Source organism: Pungitius pungitius, chromosome 16, assembly GCF_949316345.1.
Source record: "Pungitius pungitius chromosome 16, fPunPun2.1, whole genome shotgun sequence".
Lineage (NCBI taxonomy): Eukaryota > Metazoa > Chordata > Actinopteri > Perciformes > Gasterosteidae > Pungitius > Pungitius pungitius.
The window spans coordinates 15,279,209-15,298,067 of record NC_084915.1 but is presented as its reverse complement, the minus strand read 5'-3'; the positions used below and the strand labels follow the sequence as shown (position 1 = coordinate 15,298,067).

Below are 18,859 nucleotides of genomic sequence, written 5' to 3'. Positions count from 1 at the left end.
TCTCCACGTTTAGGTGAGACGTGTTTTCTGTCATTCCTTTAAACTTGCAGCTGGGAATCTTGAGTTGTTGTTGGAGTTGTTTTCCAGCCGCTGACGGCGGTTTGGAGGCGGGGCTCCTTCCCGTCTCCTCGCCGCTGGGGGGGGGGGTGGGCGGCGGCGGCGGCGAGCGGTGCCAGCTCGCAGCCCACGGGGGACTCACTATTGTTGTGGCTCATTTTGAGCCTTCAGGCCAAAGCACTAAACTAAAGATACTCTCATTACTCTGGAGAAACAAAGACACACCACGTAGTCTCTCCTTTTAACTCAAACCCTTTTTATTTGGCATTATTTTCTTGCATAAAAATAAAAAAAATGCAAGCATCAACGAATCAAATGTACAGCACATAATTTACACACATAAAACAAAAAAAAAATCAACGCTATGTTCAGTTTGAAATGTGTTTGTCTGTCTGCTGAAAATCCCCCAAAATGCTGTATTGAACTGAAAAGACAAGGGTGCAGATTTACGGTCGGTGTTGGTGCTTCGTGCAGCTTCTCTAAGGCATGATGAACGAATCACTCTAAGCACCAGAACCCTTCCTGCACACAGACGCTTCTACAACTTCCACACCTCAACTTGGTGGGGAAAAAAACATTACCTTGTTAACTTTGCAAGTCATCCGGGCATAATGCACAAAAACCTACGCTGTGAGCAAACAGTACGTTGTATTTACAGCTCGGGCCCTGAAGAAAAGCTCACCAGTGTTGTTGCATGTTTCAGCTGATTTACTATAAATAAGTTCGACTGAGCCTTTAACCGTAAATGACCATCTTGGAATGGTCAAGATGCTGCTAAATTTGATACAAAAAATGGTATATATACCATTAACTCTTTGTTAATTCCATTTTAATTTCCGTTTCTAAAACAAAAACCTTGAATGTCATAATAAATAAAAACAGAGCTGCAGACCGATTTCTGACCTTCCCCAGATTTTCATTCGGTTCACGTATTTAACACCTCGAAACTTGCGGAATGATTTCAGTAAGCCATCACAGAGAGAACACCTGTCTGCTTTAAGGATTCATGACTCCTTCATGAATTATGCAGCGCATAAAGGATGGAATACAACTCAATTTTCTCTGTGATGGATTATCCAAGAAAAGCTTGTTCAAAGTGTACCAAAAAAAAACATACCTGCAGGGTTAAAGATCTAAAAAGGTGTGATGTAGTAGTAAACCTGTGAAACGCGCACAAACACTGGAGCTCTTCAGGCCCAACGAGCGCTCAGTGGAAACACAAAACACACACACACACACACACACACAGCGCAAACCAGAGAAACGCACTCCGTGTACGACGCGTCCTCCAAAAACAGGCACAGCAGATCTCTGCAGGTCACTTACAGCCTGCAGTTAAGTCTGTGCGCTGCCACGTATTTACAAACACTACCTGCTGTTGTCCAATGGCCGTTTTTTTTTTTTTTTTCTCCCCCTCTGGATATTATTTAGGTTAATGTTGCGTTTTTGAGTGACTCATGTTTCGTATTGGAGCTGATCAGAAAGAGGAGCAGCTGGCGTTTGGTCCTGAACACTCCTCTGGACTCCATGAACACGGATCAACATGCACGTGACCCAGACGCTTACACCAAATGGAAATCTGAGTGCCAAAATATCTTAAATAACAAAATATATATAATATATACACATTTCTTATAAAAAGAAAAAAAAAAGGTTGACGACACCATCGCGCAAACTTGCTGAACTAAAGTTTGAGGGAATGGTACAAAACGAATGAATGTCAGCCAACACTCATCCAAAAGAAAATACACATCTGTACAAACATACCTGTGTGTGTGTGTGTAAATCTACTGAATACTGCTGAGAACAAAAACATGATGGAGGAGGGGGGGAGGGGTCTTAGATGTGCCGCCTCCTGCTGCACGACATCACTGCTGAACCTTCAGGGACTTCACTGGAGGGACAGAGGACATCAGCGTTACACACACGGTATCTGCGTTATATTGGGCATCGCGTTTTATCTGTCGAAGTGTAATTTTGACTGTTACCGGTCTAAGTTAGCTCGCTGTAGCTTCATATTTAACAGAAATCAGCAGCGTCGAACGTCTCAACGAGAAGGCGAATAAATGTATCTACTCACTATTACGTGAAAGCAATATGTGCACAATTATACATGTTTCACCTTGGGCGCCCCCCAGTGGTACAATAGAAAATACACTTCTGATACTTCTAAAGACCTGTGTTTACATTGAAATGGGCTTTTGTTTCCTTTTTTGGGGGTTTTGTTTTTTTGTTGTTTGTTTTTTTGCTGCTGCTGCCTTAAAGCAAGGATTCAGACTAGTCATGGAGGCGCGGATGATGCTCTCCAGGTGATCCAAGTGATGTCTACACATGACTTTACGTTCTGTTTCTATAGAAGCGACATGACGCACAGCACGTAGTTATGTTGCACAACAACCAGACAATGGGTACTTAAGGATATCCCTTAAATCAACACCCAGATATTAAAGCGGCCAACTACCCACCAAACATGTATCATTAGTCGCATATAAGAGCCGAGCAAAGTGCAAAAACACTAAAGAACATGGGGGCAACCCTTAAAGACACTTTGTCTCTGTGTCACATCCAGACATCCTGAATGTCATCAGCATTGGTCTTCTGCACGCAACAGCTGGCGCCTGGTTCATTTTTAACAGGAAATTAATGATGCAATAGACATTGCCATTACCCCCCCCTCCCCCTCCCCTTCCCCCATGCACCTTAAATATTCAAATATAAAAACAGCTTCTGCTAAGTTACTGAGAGAAGGATGTCCAAATCTTTATTTCCCGACTCGCATCCGTGATTTTGTTCCCCCTCGCTCTCTGTGAGCTTTCCTCCAGCGCCTCCCCTCAGGACATCTTTTACATTTTAGCTCCACAGCTCATAAACTCAAGCAGAACAAACTCCAGGCTCCTTTTTAACAATGTCATCACGAGGCAGGCACCACGGTTACCTGCTCGTTGGGGCCCTTCTTGTCTCCGTTGACGGCCTTCAGGAGAACCGCTTCCTCGTTCTTGGTGTTGGTCTTCATCTCCACGACGATGTCGTCTTTGGTGGTCTTCTCCTTGGTGCTGCTCACAGAAAGGACGGTTGGCTCATGAGGAATATGACTGGGTATCACATTTATTTTAGTTCAAATTTGTTAGCCTTGTTTTTCTTTTCCATGTTAACGCTTTAAGTATTTCAGCATCCCGTAAGACCAAAAGATTTATTGGAATGTTACCTCATTATTTAAAAGATCTGGGTTCATGTGTATTTTAAATTCCTGAAAAAGCTCAGTAATTTCCTAAATCACCATAGTAACATTTCTCAGGGGAAAACAGCGATCTGGGGACTATTAGGGTTTTGATTCCTTTCTGGACAACAAGAGTTCTTTGTAACAGAGGAGGAAGATGTGTCAGACTTTGTGTACACAGATATCCTCATCCCCCCCATCTCCCCCCCCCCCCCCCCCCCCTGTAGAAGAGACAGTACTCACATCTCCTGTTTCCCTGAGCGTCCACAGGAGATCTTCCCCTTCTTATGCAGGAAGTAGAGAACGCTGCCGAGGATGGCGAGCAGCAGCAGACACAGGATGATCACCACGATGATGACCCCACTGCCCTCAGCTACAGGAGCGCACACACACACACACACACACAGAATGTCTGTTTCAAATATGTCTCACAACAACGTTATTTAAACAGTTGTTACTTATTCAACAATTCTCATTTCTTATAAGAAATAATCAGATCTGCGGGAAATACAATTTTATCTGATTTATATGTTATTAAAAGTGACAGGACTGCAGAAAAATCTTTATTTGACCAATTCTTTATGTACTTTTACTTGGTTTACTGGTTCGTGTTGTCTCGCACCAAACGGTAACACTGACAGCTTTAAGCCCATTTTATAACATTAAGTGAGCTGCCATCATTCGTTTAATAGCGTGTCATAAAAGAGTGACGTAATTCACTCTCAAATGACATCTTCCAACTGCACAGGAATACTGCCCCTGTTAAAATGATTAAACAATTAAGAGGAGCGAGCGACCAAACCATTTCCACGGTGGGGGGCTACACAGCACTCTACATATATTTGTACACCGTTGATTTGAATGGCTGTGGGTGAGGGAGGTGGCTCTCTGGAATGTTCTTAATTGGCGCGTTGTATTCCCCACAGGCGAGTGAAGCTCTTAATGCCATAAAGAGACTGCTGGGATAAAGTCAGGAAATTGCCCCATAATAATGCCACTTTACATATTTACTTACACTTTCACCTGGTATATATAAAAGAAACGACTATTAAAAACAAGACAGTCTGGAAGAAGTCAGTTAAAGGGAGACATGCAACTTATTTATGTTTGTTTGACAAACTCAGGGACACAATGTCAGCGCTTGGTCCAAATATCATGAGGGGTGTTGGCGTGCTTGAAGTTGCTGGCGCTATGATTTTTCTCTGTGTATTAAACAGAATACTTAATGTGCCCACCGGCTAACCCAAAGATCCGCCAGCAAACTAGACTGGTGTAGCGTCCCCCATAAATAATGCATGGAGTACTCGCACTCATTCATTGTCACGGAACACAACTTAAAAGGTCTTAAGAAGAAACCCGAGCAAAAGAGACACAAGAAGAAGAGGCCACGGAGCCACAATCTTACCGGGAGAGAAGGGAGCGGCCGAAGTGAATCTGGGAACTGTGAACAAGTAGAACAACGGCTTAGAGTGGGCCCACAGACATACACACACACACACACACACACACACACACACACACACACACACACACACACACACACACACACACACACACACACACACACACACACACACACGCAAACCACAAATATTTGATTTGATGATTGCCTGTTTTATAAAGCCTTATTTGTTTTCGGACGGATTTCATTCCTATTTTCTTTCCCCTGCACGTCCAACTGTGTTTTATATTTGTTTGGGGCACCGGGGGTGAAAATTGCGTTTTGCTGTTTTGGAATATATACAATATAATGCAAAATACATACAGTACGGGCTTGTGAGCGTCCCAGCATCTTTTCATTCTGTGCTTGAACACCGTCTGACCCGATGGTCTCAAGATGGTCATTAACTAAGACTTCAAAAGCATAATAAGTGTCATACATCACTGATGCATCTCACTGCTTCTTTCACGTCATCACTTTTCAACTCACCGCACATAATGGGCCAACACTACGGTCATGTTGGAATACAGGTCGGGATGTAATGTGCTAAAAGCTAAAGTTTTCGGTGCATATTTCAGAGGGTTACGTGGTTCCCGCTCACGTACATCCACTGCAGTCATACAGATGTTCAGAGAGAGAGAGAGAGAGAGAGAGAGAGAGGCTCTTACTGGCTTTGACGCTGAAAGCCTTGACTTCAGTCCCCATGTCGTTGGAAGCGTTGCACGAGGCGCTGATGTCCGAGGTGACCTTGACCGACACCACGCTGTGGGTCACGTGCTCGTTGGGCTTGCTCACCACCTCGTTCCAGATCTGCGGAGACAACGCACCTTTGTTGATGCACATTTCTGAACCTCTGTATCAGTGGAAATAAACCTGAAGCATAAGCCCCAAAATACCGCTTGTCCTCCCAACAAGACCGGCTTTGCAGATCTAATCTCAGACGGGGCGTTTGTAGGTAAACAGACGTCACACCTCCATCTGATTTCTCTCGTGATTTTCAGTGTAACAAAACCTCAGAACCTCTATTACTTTACTGTATGTTTAGCCATTTTAAACTTGGTTTTCAAATGCATATTTCTATTATAAACAATAATAGAAACTCTCGCCACGTTTCTACACATTTCGAACTAAAGTTTAAAGCGGCGTAAGTCCTAATCTCTAGATAATCTTGTCGGTGGATTGTTGCTGGACTGGATACCTGGGTGCCGACGATGACCCAGGAGATGCTGGGCGGCGGATGGCCGCGAGCCTCGCAGCTCAGGTTCACAATCCTGCCTGTTGCCTCCTCAAGCCGCACCTCCTGCTCCCCTCCCGCCAGCTGGGGACTGCCTACACACACACACACACACACACACACATTATATGTTGTTATTAAGTATAGTCCATCATATTTAGATGCAACCACTTCTTCGTACAAATGGAACATTTCTTGTGTACCTGTTGTCTTGATAAATTCAGGATAACGTACATTTCCACAGCACTAATCTATCATTCCAGTACAAATGCAGAGCCATTTTCACCCCTTCTGTTGCTGCTTTTTTTGGTACTTGTTTTTATTCACTAATACATTCCATGTGGTTTATGTTCTTTTTTCGGCTACTGTCAAATTGAACTCGACACTTCCTGAACAGATGCTTCATATTAAAAGACCTCCAGTTGTTTTACAGGGTAACAATCCTCTTTCCTGGTAGACCTTTTCATTTAAAAAAAAAAGAAAAAAGACAGCTCATAACCCAAACCTAATATGACTGACCGACTGAGGCACATCAGCTTCAAATCAGAGCTCTCTGCTCTCAGTCACTGCATTCCACAACTCCAAAAAAAAAGACCTTCAACAAGAACCGTGGCCACGCATTCAGCACCAAACCACCGCAGGGCTACGGACTGACCTTGGACGATGATGTGCACGGAGCCGCTGGTGTGCAGGGCGGGCAGGGAGGGAACGGTCACCTCGCATATGTACTCTCCTGCTGTTTCATAGTCGGCGTCCTTCAGGTGCAACGTGTTCCCCTTACCCACCTGCTTCCCATTCTAGGCACCCACACACACACACACACACACACACACACACACAAACACACACACGCAATCGGTCAGTGGTGTGGCCTGGAATATCTTAAATGTCGTCTCAGCGGTCTAATGTCTACGTACCTTATACCACACAGTGGCTGTTTGAAGGGAGGAGAGAGCGTTGCAGGTCGCAGTCAGATCTTCTCCTTTGAGCATGAACTCTGAGTCTTTAGGAACCACCACGGCTGGGTCCAAATCTGGGGAGGGGGGGGGGGAATGAGTTCAAAGTTTGCTCCCTTTGAGGTAAGATTACATCAGGCTTAGGGCATTAAGTACAGAGCTGGAGCCAGATTGTGTTTAGCTTAGCATAACGACTGGGCGAAAAGGGGGTGACACGTGTTTTCCAGTGTGCATGTGTGATGGTTCCTCACAGTGCACAGTGAGCTGCACTTCTCCTTTGACCTCGGTGATGTCGTCGTGGTTCAGAGGCCGACACTGGTAGATGCCACTGTCTTGCCGCGACACCGGTGAGAGCTTCAACACATCCGCTTGATTGCTCTCCAGGTCCACGTCCAGCTCCTGCAACAAATACTCTCATTTGTAATCCAAATCTTGTGATGATGTGAAAGCCACCATAGAGGCTTTTGCAACAGATGTTCTTATTGAGTTAAAAGGACCGTTTACAGGGGAAGTGGAAATTAGCAACTAGTTTATTCCTATTGGGGACAGTTACACAGATGTGATGACTGAGTTCCTTCAGTTTCTTTGGTGGAAAGAGAGTTTGTGGGTGGAAAACCGGTGACTAATCCTAACTTCAATCTGTTGCCAAGTCTTCTTGGTGCGAGATCACACAAGCTCAGAAAGCTGCTTTCCAGTTTAAAGACAGCTTTTACAAACATACAGTACACGGACACATCACTTTTGACTTTGTTAAATAAATGCTGTCACAATCTGATAGCTTGATGTCAGAGGCCACTGAAGCTTAAAGAATTGAACATAATATGTTCATAGTTTTGGGCCATCGTGGCAGCATGGGAGCACTTTACCTCTTGAAGGCACCAGCTACGACGGGCCGCCCGCGATTTACATTAGAGCCCATTAGGTCGAGAAAACCCAAGTGCAGGGATCCGGACGGAATGAAAACAAATCCTAAATGTTTAACCGTAGCATCACTTACGTGAAAGTAAAAATAAAAGCCAACACAAATAGATTAGATTGTTCGAGTGAAACTACAAAGTGGATTTCAGAAATGACTTTAAAATGTTTTTCTTCTTCTAACATGTCAATTGCTTCGTGTCTCAACAGTAAATAAGTTAATATTTTGTCATAAAATGACGCCTAAAAGTATTACAATAAAACCTAGATTGCAAGAATTTTCCTTTAATGTTTTAAGCCGCTAACCAGTTACCCCTGGCTGTCTAGTTAGTAAACCTATAAGAAGCCAGTCAGCTGAGTTTCGGTGTCGTCCACGCGTACAATAGACGAGTGTCTGACATGGGAATGAGTCCTACCCAAGAGCCCCGCCGGCGTGGCCTCCGGGTCTCGGACCCGGGCCTGGATCTGCAGGGGGGGGGGGGGGGGGGGGCAGGGCCCGACGGAGCTCATGTCGACACGGGGGGGCCCTGTGAGCTCTGCATATCAAAAACATTCCCTACATGTCTACAGCATGTCACCCATTCTCTCTCTCGGGGACTTTTAAGGGTGAGAAAATGCCTCCTATTCTTACTTGTTCTCTGTTGAAAACGAAGGACGGCGGGGGGTTGCCGTCGCCCTGGCAACGCAGCTCCACAGTATCCCCCTCTTTGACCAAGCCCTGCGGCGACTGCTTCCACAGCTCTACCATGGTGGTGGGGTCTGGACACACATACACACAATCGAATTAGGCTTAGGCTTTTCTTTAGCGGGCTGCTGTCGTCTGTCTACAAGGCCATTTCCATAACGCTGACAGCACAGACTGTGCTAGGCTGCGTCTGCCAAAGCTTAAAAATAAAAGAAAATGAGAGAGTGTTAACATTAGCATTACTGTCAATAAAAAGGATTTAAAAGGCCATTTCAGCAATCAACATTTAAAGAGAGATTAATGAAACATTGATAACACATAATTAGGAAATTCCGCTGCATTGCAGCTGGTTGAGGCAGAAACCATTGGTCACGATTAGGCATTGACCTTGAGAAGTTCAGGGCTTGAGACCTGCACAAATCAGGTCACTGGTACGACCAAGGCAAGAATTCTCTGTACAATGACATTCTTATTTTGCTATGCCCTCCTTCCACATAGCTACATATATGTAACTAATCCTATGTGGTGGCACCGAAAAAGTTTGTGGAATAGTGTTACGAAGGTCCGTAGCGAGCCAAAAAAGTGCATCAGTGCATCTTTTGAGAGAACAACAGTAGAGCCTTGGGAGGTGGGCACTATATGCAATTTATATTGTTTTTGTGTGATTTATTCCTTTCACATAAAGAAAGGAAATTACCTTTTTTAAGAGAAAATCTGAGGAGGAAGTACATTTATTTCGTTGACTTTGTCAGAGCAGAGGAAACACTGTGTTGAGGTAGGACTAGTCGTGGTAGGGTGTCCCAAAGACAAGGACAGGAATTTTGGGACAACTCCAGTCAACAACCGCTGTGACACCAACACAGCATTTGTATAAAAAGGCTGCACGTTAACTTACAGTGAACAGTGACGTTGATGCTGTTGGACTCCACTGTCCTGATGGCTCCGGGGACAAAGAAGCTGACCTCACAGGAGAAATGGGCGTCCTTGTCCTCCTTGACGACCTTGTACTCCAGTGTGCTCTCGACAGAGATGAAGCCACTGGACCGCTGGCTCACCAGGGTCAGCACGTTGATGTCTGGAAAAGAAGACGCGTGCCAATGAACCACAGTGGACAGATTCATTCTCAAGCACTAATCAAATGCAAATATACATTTTGTCTAAATTAAATTAAATCAAAACACAGAGAGTTACATTGCGGCCCCCTGTGAGATGGACACAATGGGACATGTCCTGTTTGCACTTACAGCCCAGTGTAGGCACCAGTGGCACGCCGTCCCTGTACCACGTGATGTTGGGTTTAGGGAAGCCGTTGCGAGCCTCACACGATGCAACCTGCGAGGACCACGAGATCGACGAATATTTATTGTATTGAAGTGGGTCGACAAACACTCTGCACACATCATCATCATCGCTTTGGCCGATCACGAATGAAAAAAAAAGGGGACCCACCTTGGACGGAACCTCACTGGTGATGGATATTCCAGGAAGGACACCCTCGATCACCGGAGCCTCGGGTGGAGCTGAATCATTAACACGTTGAGTTTGGTGAGTAAATGCACGAAAGAAACAGAAGCATCAAAACGATGTTTTGTCTGACACACACACACACATACACACACAGAGAGAGAGAGCGTGTCGTCAGCCTGTCTCACCGAACACTTTGAGGTGCGTCTTGCCCTCGGCGTTCCCGGCGGCCAGCCCGTTGACCTGGCAGAGGAATTCCCTCTCGTCGCGCAGCTGGACATCTTGGATGGCGAGTCGGGTTCCGCGCCGGTCGGAGGTCACCGCCACGCGGCCGCTGTAGTCGGTGTTGTTGTCTACGATGTGCTGACTGCCGTCGCCGTAGAAGATCCGCGTCCGTGCGCTGTTGCCCGCGGCTTTCTGCGGGAGGACACGAGAGCCTGACATTTTTTCTTTTTGTCACGCTTTGTGTTTTTGGCATTATTTTGGTGTTGTCCTCTAATTCGAGTTTCTGTGGCACTTGTTATATCAGGTCCCGCCCAAAGGATGATGCCCCCCCCCCTCCCACCCCACCTCCACTTTCTTGCTCGACCTGCAGGTGTCACTGTTGAAATGTGTTTTAATCAACTCTTTTAAAATAATTTTATAAATGATGTTGATCTGATTTTGAACCCTCTTGGAGAAGCAACCTCCTCTGCCTCTATGGACCAGTAAATCTAGTTTGTTTCCATCTAGCAAGAGTCTAAGAGTCAAGTCATCCATTTGGGTCCAGATCTTGTCATGCTGAGCCATCACAATAGTTCTTAGATTTTCATATAAGCACCTTGCTCATTTTTATCAATAAATAATGACTTTTGATGCCCATGAAGGACGAGGATGTGCGTCACTCCACAGATATGGATTTTATGGACAGTTTTGTTTGGAAGACAATTCAAAAAGAATCTGATCAGAATCACTGGCTGTTTTGTCACCCTACTTGCTCCGTCAAAATGAACCATGAGTAATTGGTCCAGACAATGAAAAATGAATATAAAACACTTCACGATCAATAAATGACTGCAGCCATATTTTATCCTCACATCTCCTGGTTTTGACAACTGATAATTCAGGACATAAAAAGTCAGATTCTCCCTGACCATGAAATCAAATAATTCATACATGGGCGGTTGGATGGTAACGGACATGCGGTGTCAGGTGCTCACCACAAACCACTGGATCATGACAAAGCTGGGCTCGTTGTCGGCATGGGTGAAGTTGTACTGGCAGGGGATCTGGGCCGAGTCGCCCGCGTACACCTCAACGGCCTCATGCATAGTCAGCTCCACCTTGGCCCACGCTGGAAAAAACACACAGACATGCACATAAATCAGCGTCACGCTTTACTGCAGGTGCTGTGGCGTGGTTCCTATATTATTCATGGACCATTCGAGTCGTAAAAACAGCATTAAACTCAACATAAAAACGGCGTTTCGCCGTGTCTGTTGTCTTATTCTAATTTGGACCCCTCGGGCTTCACGTAATTCTGAACAGAATCGAGGGAATGTCTTCGCGGGGCCAACCTGGAGCCACTCTGCCATGTTAGCAGAACAAAGAAGAAAAGGCTTCTTGTCCACATGGCATCATTTTCATCTCCCTTCTGCCTGGCTGACTGTAACCACAAAAACCACATCTTGGCCAGAAAACCCGTTCCCTGGGCAGCGCCGGGGGAATGCAGGCATGAGAAGGGCCGGCCAGTTTGACACTGGGCTGACGACTGGAAGAGCCAAGAGTTTTTTTTTTTTTCTCGGACTTGGCCGCTGTAAGAGGGGGGGGGGGCAGTTCACAACAGCGTGAAAATAAGACTTGCTTTGGCATCCTGTTGGGCAGTTTGTGCAAAATGGTAAAGGATGCTGCCCCTCCCCCTCTCTCCCTCACAGATTGTCAGCTGGCACCATGTGACGTTCAGATTAAAATGTTGGTTATTCAAAATGTTCACATTTTCACGTTCAGGTGGAGCGGTCTATGAGGTGCAACACTCGCAGTAAATTTGCTTTCCATCACGGAATTCTAGTGAAAACAGAACCGAAACAATCTTACATCTTCATAAGGAAAAGTAATTCAGACATTTTCTGCAACTGTGTTGTGTTGACTGATTATGTGGGTCAAGTGTTGGTCGCACGCAGCAGCTGTGTTTGGGAGGAAAAAGGCTGTAATTTTGGTGTAACCGGTGACATTGGAGAACTGAAGAAAAAAAAGAAGAAAAAAGTAGGGTCATCAGTTTTTTTTTTAATTATTTGGCCATTTCTTTTAAAAAATAAATGAAAAACAATTAGCAGGGCTAGACCTAAGTGTCCTCAGCGTTGGTTGAAACAGACCAAGCATGAAAAGAGCTTTAAGAGTCCAGTTACCACCCTGCTGCCCCCATTCAGCCGGCTGCTCCCCCATCACCACCCTGTCTCCTCCCCCCACTTCAGCACCAATCATTTTCACAACCCCCTTTTTTTTTTCTTCCTCCGCCTATGCTCAGCCAACCATTCCTTTTAAGACAACGGGGCATGCCATTGTTCCCCCACCTGGGTGGACCAAATCCCCCTCAGACACACACACACAAACATGCATGCATGCATGCATGCATGCCCCACCCACCGGGCGACCCAAAAGATAGGTTTCCATCCTTGATCCAAAGGTTGAGGACAGTTCACCACGTACTGAAGTTGTTTACAGGGACAGAGATGACGAGGGACGGCTCAGAGACAAGAAGCAGATTACGGAGGCCGGAGAGAAAAGCATGTCACAGAAGTCACTGTAAAAAATGTTGTGTCTCTTTGGGGGCCGCGCCGCTAACTTTTCAGCTAATCCGATTAGCACTGCGCGGGGGGGGGGGGGGGGGGTTGTTGGGGATTTGGCTTCCAAAGCCCACCTGGGACCAGTTTTTATCTGCTCCTGTTGTGACTTTATGCGGCACGGACTAAAGCACAAGTACACATGACCCATGATCTATGGACCCTGACAACCAAAAACGGCTGCCCGTGCGGGTGGGTGCGGGTGGGTGCACACATGTGTGGCTGTCTGGAGTCTGTGTCTGGATGATACAGAGCTAATTCATTCAGAATAAAAAATAAAAAAAACACACCCCTCCAGAGTATTTGCATGTGTTGACAGGATCAGCCCTGCGACCGGACAGCAGGACCTCAAACGACGGGTCTGTTGGAGGCACGAGCCACGGGGGGGTAGGGGGGGGGGGCACGGAGAGAGAAGACTTTCAACGTTTACCAACAAGCTGACACTGACGTTATCAAAAATCAAGCGTGACACATAACTCAAGCATAATTATGTCACCAATTAAACCATACCAGAGACAGCTCTTGATTGTTACAAACTTGTGCCAAAGTAATACGTTTTAAGGTGCCAATGCCAACTTGGTTTTTGGTAAGAACGCAGATTTGTTTTCTGCAAAATCCTCTTTGTTTATTCAAAGCCAAACTCGCCCTGTGCTTAAACGCTGATGTCTGCACACAACGATAATGACGAAATATAGAAAGTTTTCAGTGCTTTTAGTACTTTCTATTGATGGTAAATGTCAGTTACTCAGTCATATTTCAAGACGCAGCATGTTTGAGGGAATACAGAGGGAATTAAGCGACTAAAAATGAATAAATTAGTTTCCTATCCTTCCATTCAAGGCAAATGGAGAGAAAAGCAAATGCAAATCAGCCAATAACAGACATAACGAGCAGGATACTTCAGACAGCTTTTGCATACAGTCGCTCATTATCTGCCTTACACAGAGACAATACCCTCAGACGCTAACTACAGCGGTCTCCATTATTGGCTTTCCCATTCGATTAAGGCTGTCAGCTTAAAGTCTCAGTAGATCTGCTCCTCCACCACTGATAAGGAGTCCAAATCACCTCTGACACAAGAGAACCAAGCCCCTTTTACTCACCCTAATCCCTCACACGCCTGGTGGGCCATGAAATGAGACTGAAGGCCTCTGAGGACATCAGAACCTCCGTTAATAAGTTACATACGAACCCTCAGGTCCACTTAACAAGGTCAGGCAGATTTTTAAACAGATAACAGTGTAATTATCTTTGTTGTAAAGCTGAAGTCTCCGGAGGAATAAAATGTGGTAACAAAGGTTTACATATTGAAACATAAGCATCGTATTAGCAGCATATACTTTTTCCCGTGTACTTTTGGGGAGAGAAAAATATTTTTTTTCAAGCCACGTTTGAGGAAATGTGAGAGCAGCCCTTCACACCTTTTCAGGACTTCTCCGAACAAAAGTTGTGAGTGGACACAGAGTCCCTCGGGGGGGGGGGAGAGGTGTAAAAAGTCTAGCATGAAAATGCCGACGACAGACTGGGGGATTTCTCAATACCCGACTCCAGAGTAGTGTGGAACACCTGGGGGACGCGGCGTACAGCCCGACATCAAAGACGAGAGCTCCTTGTCCTCGTCCGGGCTTTCAGAGGCAGCATCTGGCACAAATCTCCCAGCAGCCTTTTCCCAGGGGTGACAGTCAGTAGCCGTTAAGGGGCCCCCCCTCCCGGATTTATTTTTTCCCGTATAGAGATAAGGAAGTGCTGCAAATCGCCTCAAACGCGACCCTTTGTGCATCGGCACCCCCCCCCCCCCCCCCTCTCCGCTTTCACGCAGCAGAGCATCTCACAGCTGCAGGTCAGGACCTGTCGCGTATATCCCCCCCCCCCCCCAAGTACACTGCTGGGGTGGACTCGTGTCTAACTCACTCGAGACCATCAGAGACATACGAGGCTGACGCTGACCTGCACAACACTTTAATTTTTATTTTTTTAATTCATGTTGGCGCACTGCAGTGTGGTTAAAAAACCTATAGGAGTATTGCATCCTTTTAGAATGAAACGTTAGTGGAGAAAACAATATGTAATTATGACCCAGCCGTACACCTATTGGCCAAGTTACAGAAATAGTCATTATTTAATTATATCAGATTGTAAATTACTTTTAGGCAACTTTAAATGCAAAGAACAAATCTCTGCAAACTGAAAAAGACATGCCTTTTATTTAGACTTTTATTTCCCCGTGCTATGCTTTAATTTCCTCTTTCTATAAAGTCATATGTAGCCTTTAAATTAAATGTGTAAACAAAATGTAATCTGAATTTTATGCAAATTTTAAGAACTCTGTTAACTGTCCTGGGAATATTTCTCCGTTGGTTTTATGGCTTCTTCAGACCTGCAAACAGTGTGCACTGGCTTTTTAAAGAATTACTAATCATCCCCCGCTGGTTAGCAACTTCCTCAGCAGCAGCATTAATTTTTTATCCTCACACCCCGATGGGTGAGACTTCATTAAAAGGAGCAACATGAATGTTTTATTCATGCTTGTATCTGATGTTCGGCAGTGAGTGTGGCTTGTCCCTCTGCATCCACTCCCCATCAATAGACCCCCCCCACCCCCCCCCCCCCCTCCAGAGCTGCTGGGCTCAGGCATGCAGGTTGCTCCGCAGCCACAGGATGGCTAATTAAAAGGTCAGTAGGCTAAACACTGTGTCTACGTCCAGGGGGGGGGGGTTCCTTCAGCTATCAGCAAAACAAAAAACCAAGTGAAGCTATGTTAACACGTTTTCCTAAAATGTCAATTAGCCGGCGTGCAGCCTTTTGTTGGCGGAAAATCAAAACGTCCAGCTAAAAATGTAGGAAATACGACGTAAATCCTTTTGCTAATAGTTCAACTATATCAATTGCAACCTTCTCCGTATGCAGCCTCTGGCTGGTGCCTGAATTACAGCCACAAGCACAGAAACTAAAGCTTGACCCGGCAACAACAATCCAGAAATACCGCCGACCACAACGCTGCAGCTCTCGGGGAAACACTTAGTTTAATTCTGTTTGGTTTCCATTTCAAACATAAATATCAATTCAAGGATACATGATTGGATTTCCTTTCATTTCCTAAATGGATTGGTATGTTTGGACTGAATGCTAACCACAGGTATGGAGTGCGTCCTGACCTATCGAATGCAGACACCAAAATCATATACATCTTTTGAACCAGTAATTAATACAATGTTTGACATGTCGAGTGATCCCACATCACTGGAGGGGGGGGGGGGGGGGGGGGAATGACATTTGGAGGTAGACAGAATATGGAAATCTGGAAGTGATAGCGTCTTGGTCTAATATTAAACAGTGTGAAAGACGAGGCATTACGGTAAGATGGGCCGGAGACGAGGCCTCTGCTGTTATTCCAACGCTATAAATAGAGGACCTTTCCAATCAAAACTCTGACGACAGCACGCTCTCCAACAAAGGCCTTCTTATCCCAGCCCCTGTGGTCACCACATCACACTGCTGAAAATCCTTGAGCTCCACCAACTAGGTGCCAACAAAATCAGCTTTCTCTCAACCATCCAGCAGACAGGGCCGGCTTGAGATAATTACTTCCACTTCAATCTCCAGACGCCACGAGACCTGCCAACTTTAGGTTATAAAAAAAAAAAAAAAGAGAGAGAAAGAAAGAAGAATGAAGTCACAGTCAAAGCAGCGTCAGACATATTCAGTATCATTTTTTGGCACTTTTAGATTTAGATGAAAGTTCTCAGATTCACAACTCTGACAGCACTATTGACGACGAAGTGGATTATTTCAATCCTGTCATTACCTGTGAACCATCTCCCACCATTGCATTCAGAATGTTCTACCAATCCAATCTTTTATTTTGCATTATTACTTCCAATAAAAAGGTGCACTTGGTTACTACACTGTGACAGCAGGAAGAAAGTCTACAAAGACGAGATGGAGGATTTTTTTCCTCCGGTCTTTGTCCACAACAATCACAATTATTTATGCAAACAGGCTCAATCTATTTAGTGGGAAGGTTCTGTGATGCAGCCTCGCATTTCGCCTGATGAGTCGGCTGGGTTTTTTACATAAATATCATAACCAATTAGCTTTAGTGTTGATTGGGAGCGACGCCTCTATCCCACACACACACACACACAGACACACAGCCTCTGTGAAATCAAACGCATCCGTTGTTGTAAACGTGTGCGTTCATATTTGTTTGAACTTTTTTTCAAATTGTTTTGTGGGTCCGTATTAGCATTTCGCGCCGCGCCTGTCCCACAACAAAGGACTATTTGTGCGCTCGCTCTCCTTTTGTCGCATCAACCAGACACGAGGCGAAACGTGCCACGCCTAATTCACCGGGATCAAAATGGCGAACCCTCATCTCCCTCCACAATCTCCCCCCCGCTGAGAACCTTAATGCTCTCAAAGAGAATATCAGAGTGATCACAGGTGCACTGCTGTGTTAATGAGGAGGAGAGGCTACTGCCGTTGCCCGGGCCCGTCCTAATACCCCCTCGCCTCCCCCCTCTTACACCAACACCCCCCCACCTCCGTTCCTCCCCCCAAAACACAGGCCACCACATGATCCAAAAGCAGCGCTGTTTTATTATCCGAAAATCAATTCAATTCTAAAATCCGCACACGCAGTCCTATAACCACACCTCATCGCCATGGCGACCAGCCAGGTGTGAAAATGGGCAGCGCTCCAAAGGCCTCACACACACACACACACACACACACACACCGGTGTCTCCTCGTTCCTGTTTCTACAACTGACCGCATGGTCCCCACCGCGTTGGCAGTGATGAGAGACGGCGTGGATCAGATCCAGCTGGACGGGAGAAAATATTCAGGTAGAAGAATCAACCCCCCCCCACCCACACCCCTTCCAGCAGTAGAGGGCAGAGGCTTGGAGAACCCAAAACATGGTGGCGTGTGGTGGAACAGCTCACTGAGATATTTTTTTTTCTTAAGATCTGCTAGTTCAGCCCGACACCCAACGATGATTTTATAAGAATTTTTTAAAAGTTAGTTTTGTCTAATTAACAGGTCAAAGATATTTAGTTTTTACATAAGACAAGAGGGGGGGGCCCGAGTATTGCACATCACCAGAGTCCTCCACAAGCTGCAGGCTTGACAGCTGCAAGTACCGATGGGTATAGGTTTGTGGGAGCGTCATGAGCGTCATGAGGATAAAAGCTGTTCATTCCAAGAACAATCTGGCGAAATATCCACATACTAACACCAGCCTTTCCTTTAGCGTTGTAACGTTACGCTCACATCAGCGGACTGATTACTCCCCCCCCCCCCCCCCTAACCCCCCCACACCCTGAAGTTGTAAACCCAAAGGGAAACACTATAATGCCACTATGCTTTCATCCCGCCTGAAGCCTAAAGAGGCGTTTGACTTGCAAGGACCGGCTTGTATCTGAAGCTTGAGTTGCACGCAGCTGCTCTGATGGGAGAGGCAGATTGTGTTTGTCGGCGAACGTTACGCTGTGCCGTGTTTTTTGAGGAAATCCCTCGGCTGCGGATACCCAGGAAACACGGGGAGGAGATCACAGGATCAGATTAGACCTTTGCAGGTAATTGTTTTGTCTACGTAACCAGTCAATTATTTGCTTTCTTTGAAGATGCCTGAAGAGGCGATTCCACGCAGGTTAAGGCAAGGGCGGCCCAGACAGCGGAAGGGGGAGGGAATCCAGTGGAGGGCTGATGGGGGAGTGAACAAAGCAGATGTGGGCTTCAGCTTCACAGGATCTCACAAGTCCGGGGGCCGTTATCATGGCATCATTTGATCCCCGTCTCTATGCAGAGACAAGCGAAAATACAGCACTCGTACCGGGGGTCGCCAACGCGGTGCGTTTTGCGCTCTGCTGCAGTAAAAGTCAAGCCCAGATCAAACAGGCCGCAATCATTATGACAGAGCTTTTCTTAAGGGAATATTTTCAGCGCATAGGTCGCGTTCTCTGTTAGTGACCTCGGGGCTGCTGTGTGCAGGTTTAAAAAAGAAAAACTTCCACCTTCACAGCGGCCTCATCGACTCGTCTCACGGATCTGAAACACGTGTATTTTCA

General features: G+C 45.8%; 1 protein-coding gene across 1 annotated transcript in view; it reads right to left on the bottom strand.

Annotated features, from left to right (window-relative positions):
• Window positions 1-293: 293 nt before the first annotated feature.
• The window catches only part of mcama (melanoma cell adhesion molecule a), a 33,642-nt gene continuing 15,076 nt past the window's right edge, over window positions 294-18,859 (bottom strand). Inside the window, exons 2-16 of the mRNA XM_037467679.2 lie at window positions 11,169-11,302; window positions 10,158-10,386; window positions 9,955-10,025; window positions 9,750-9,837; window positions 9,401-9,580; window positions 8,452-8,579; window positions 7,157-7,304; window positions 6,867-6,982; window positions 6,605-6,746; window positions 5,914-6,044; window positions 5,384-5,525; window positions 4,680-4,715; window positions 3,518-3,647; window positions 2,993-3,110; window positions 294-1,951 (exon numbers count right to left, since the gene is read on the bottom strand). Of these exons, the coding sequence (XP_037323576.2) occupies window positions 1,949-1,951; window positions 2,993-3,110; window positions 3,518-3,647; window positions 4,680-4,715; window positions 5,384-5,525; window positions 5,914-6,044; window positions 6,605-6,746; window positions 6,867-6,982; window positions 7,157-7,304; window positions 8,452-8,579; window positions 9,401-9,580; window positions 9,750-9,837; window positions 9,955-10,025; window positions 10,158-10,386; window positions 11,169-11,302 (1,796 nt within the window). The 3' untranslated portion in view covers window positions 294-1,948. The remainder of the gene's footprint in view (window positions 1,952-2,992; window positions 3,111-3,517; window positions 3,648-4,679; window positions 4,716-5,383; window positions 5,526-5,913; window positions 6,045-6,604; window positions 6,747-6,866; window positions 6,983-7,156; window positions 7,305-8,451; window positions 8,580-9,400; window positions 9,581-9,749; window positions 9,838-9,954; window positions 10,026-10,157; window positions 10,387-11,168; window positions 11,303-18,859) is intronic.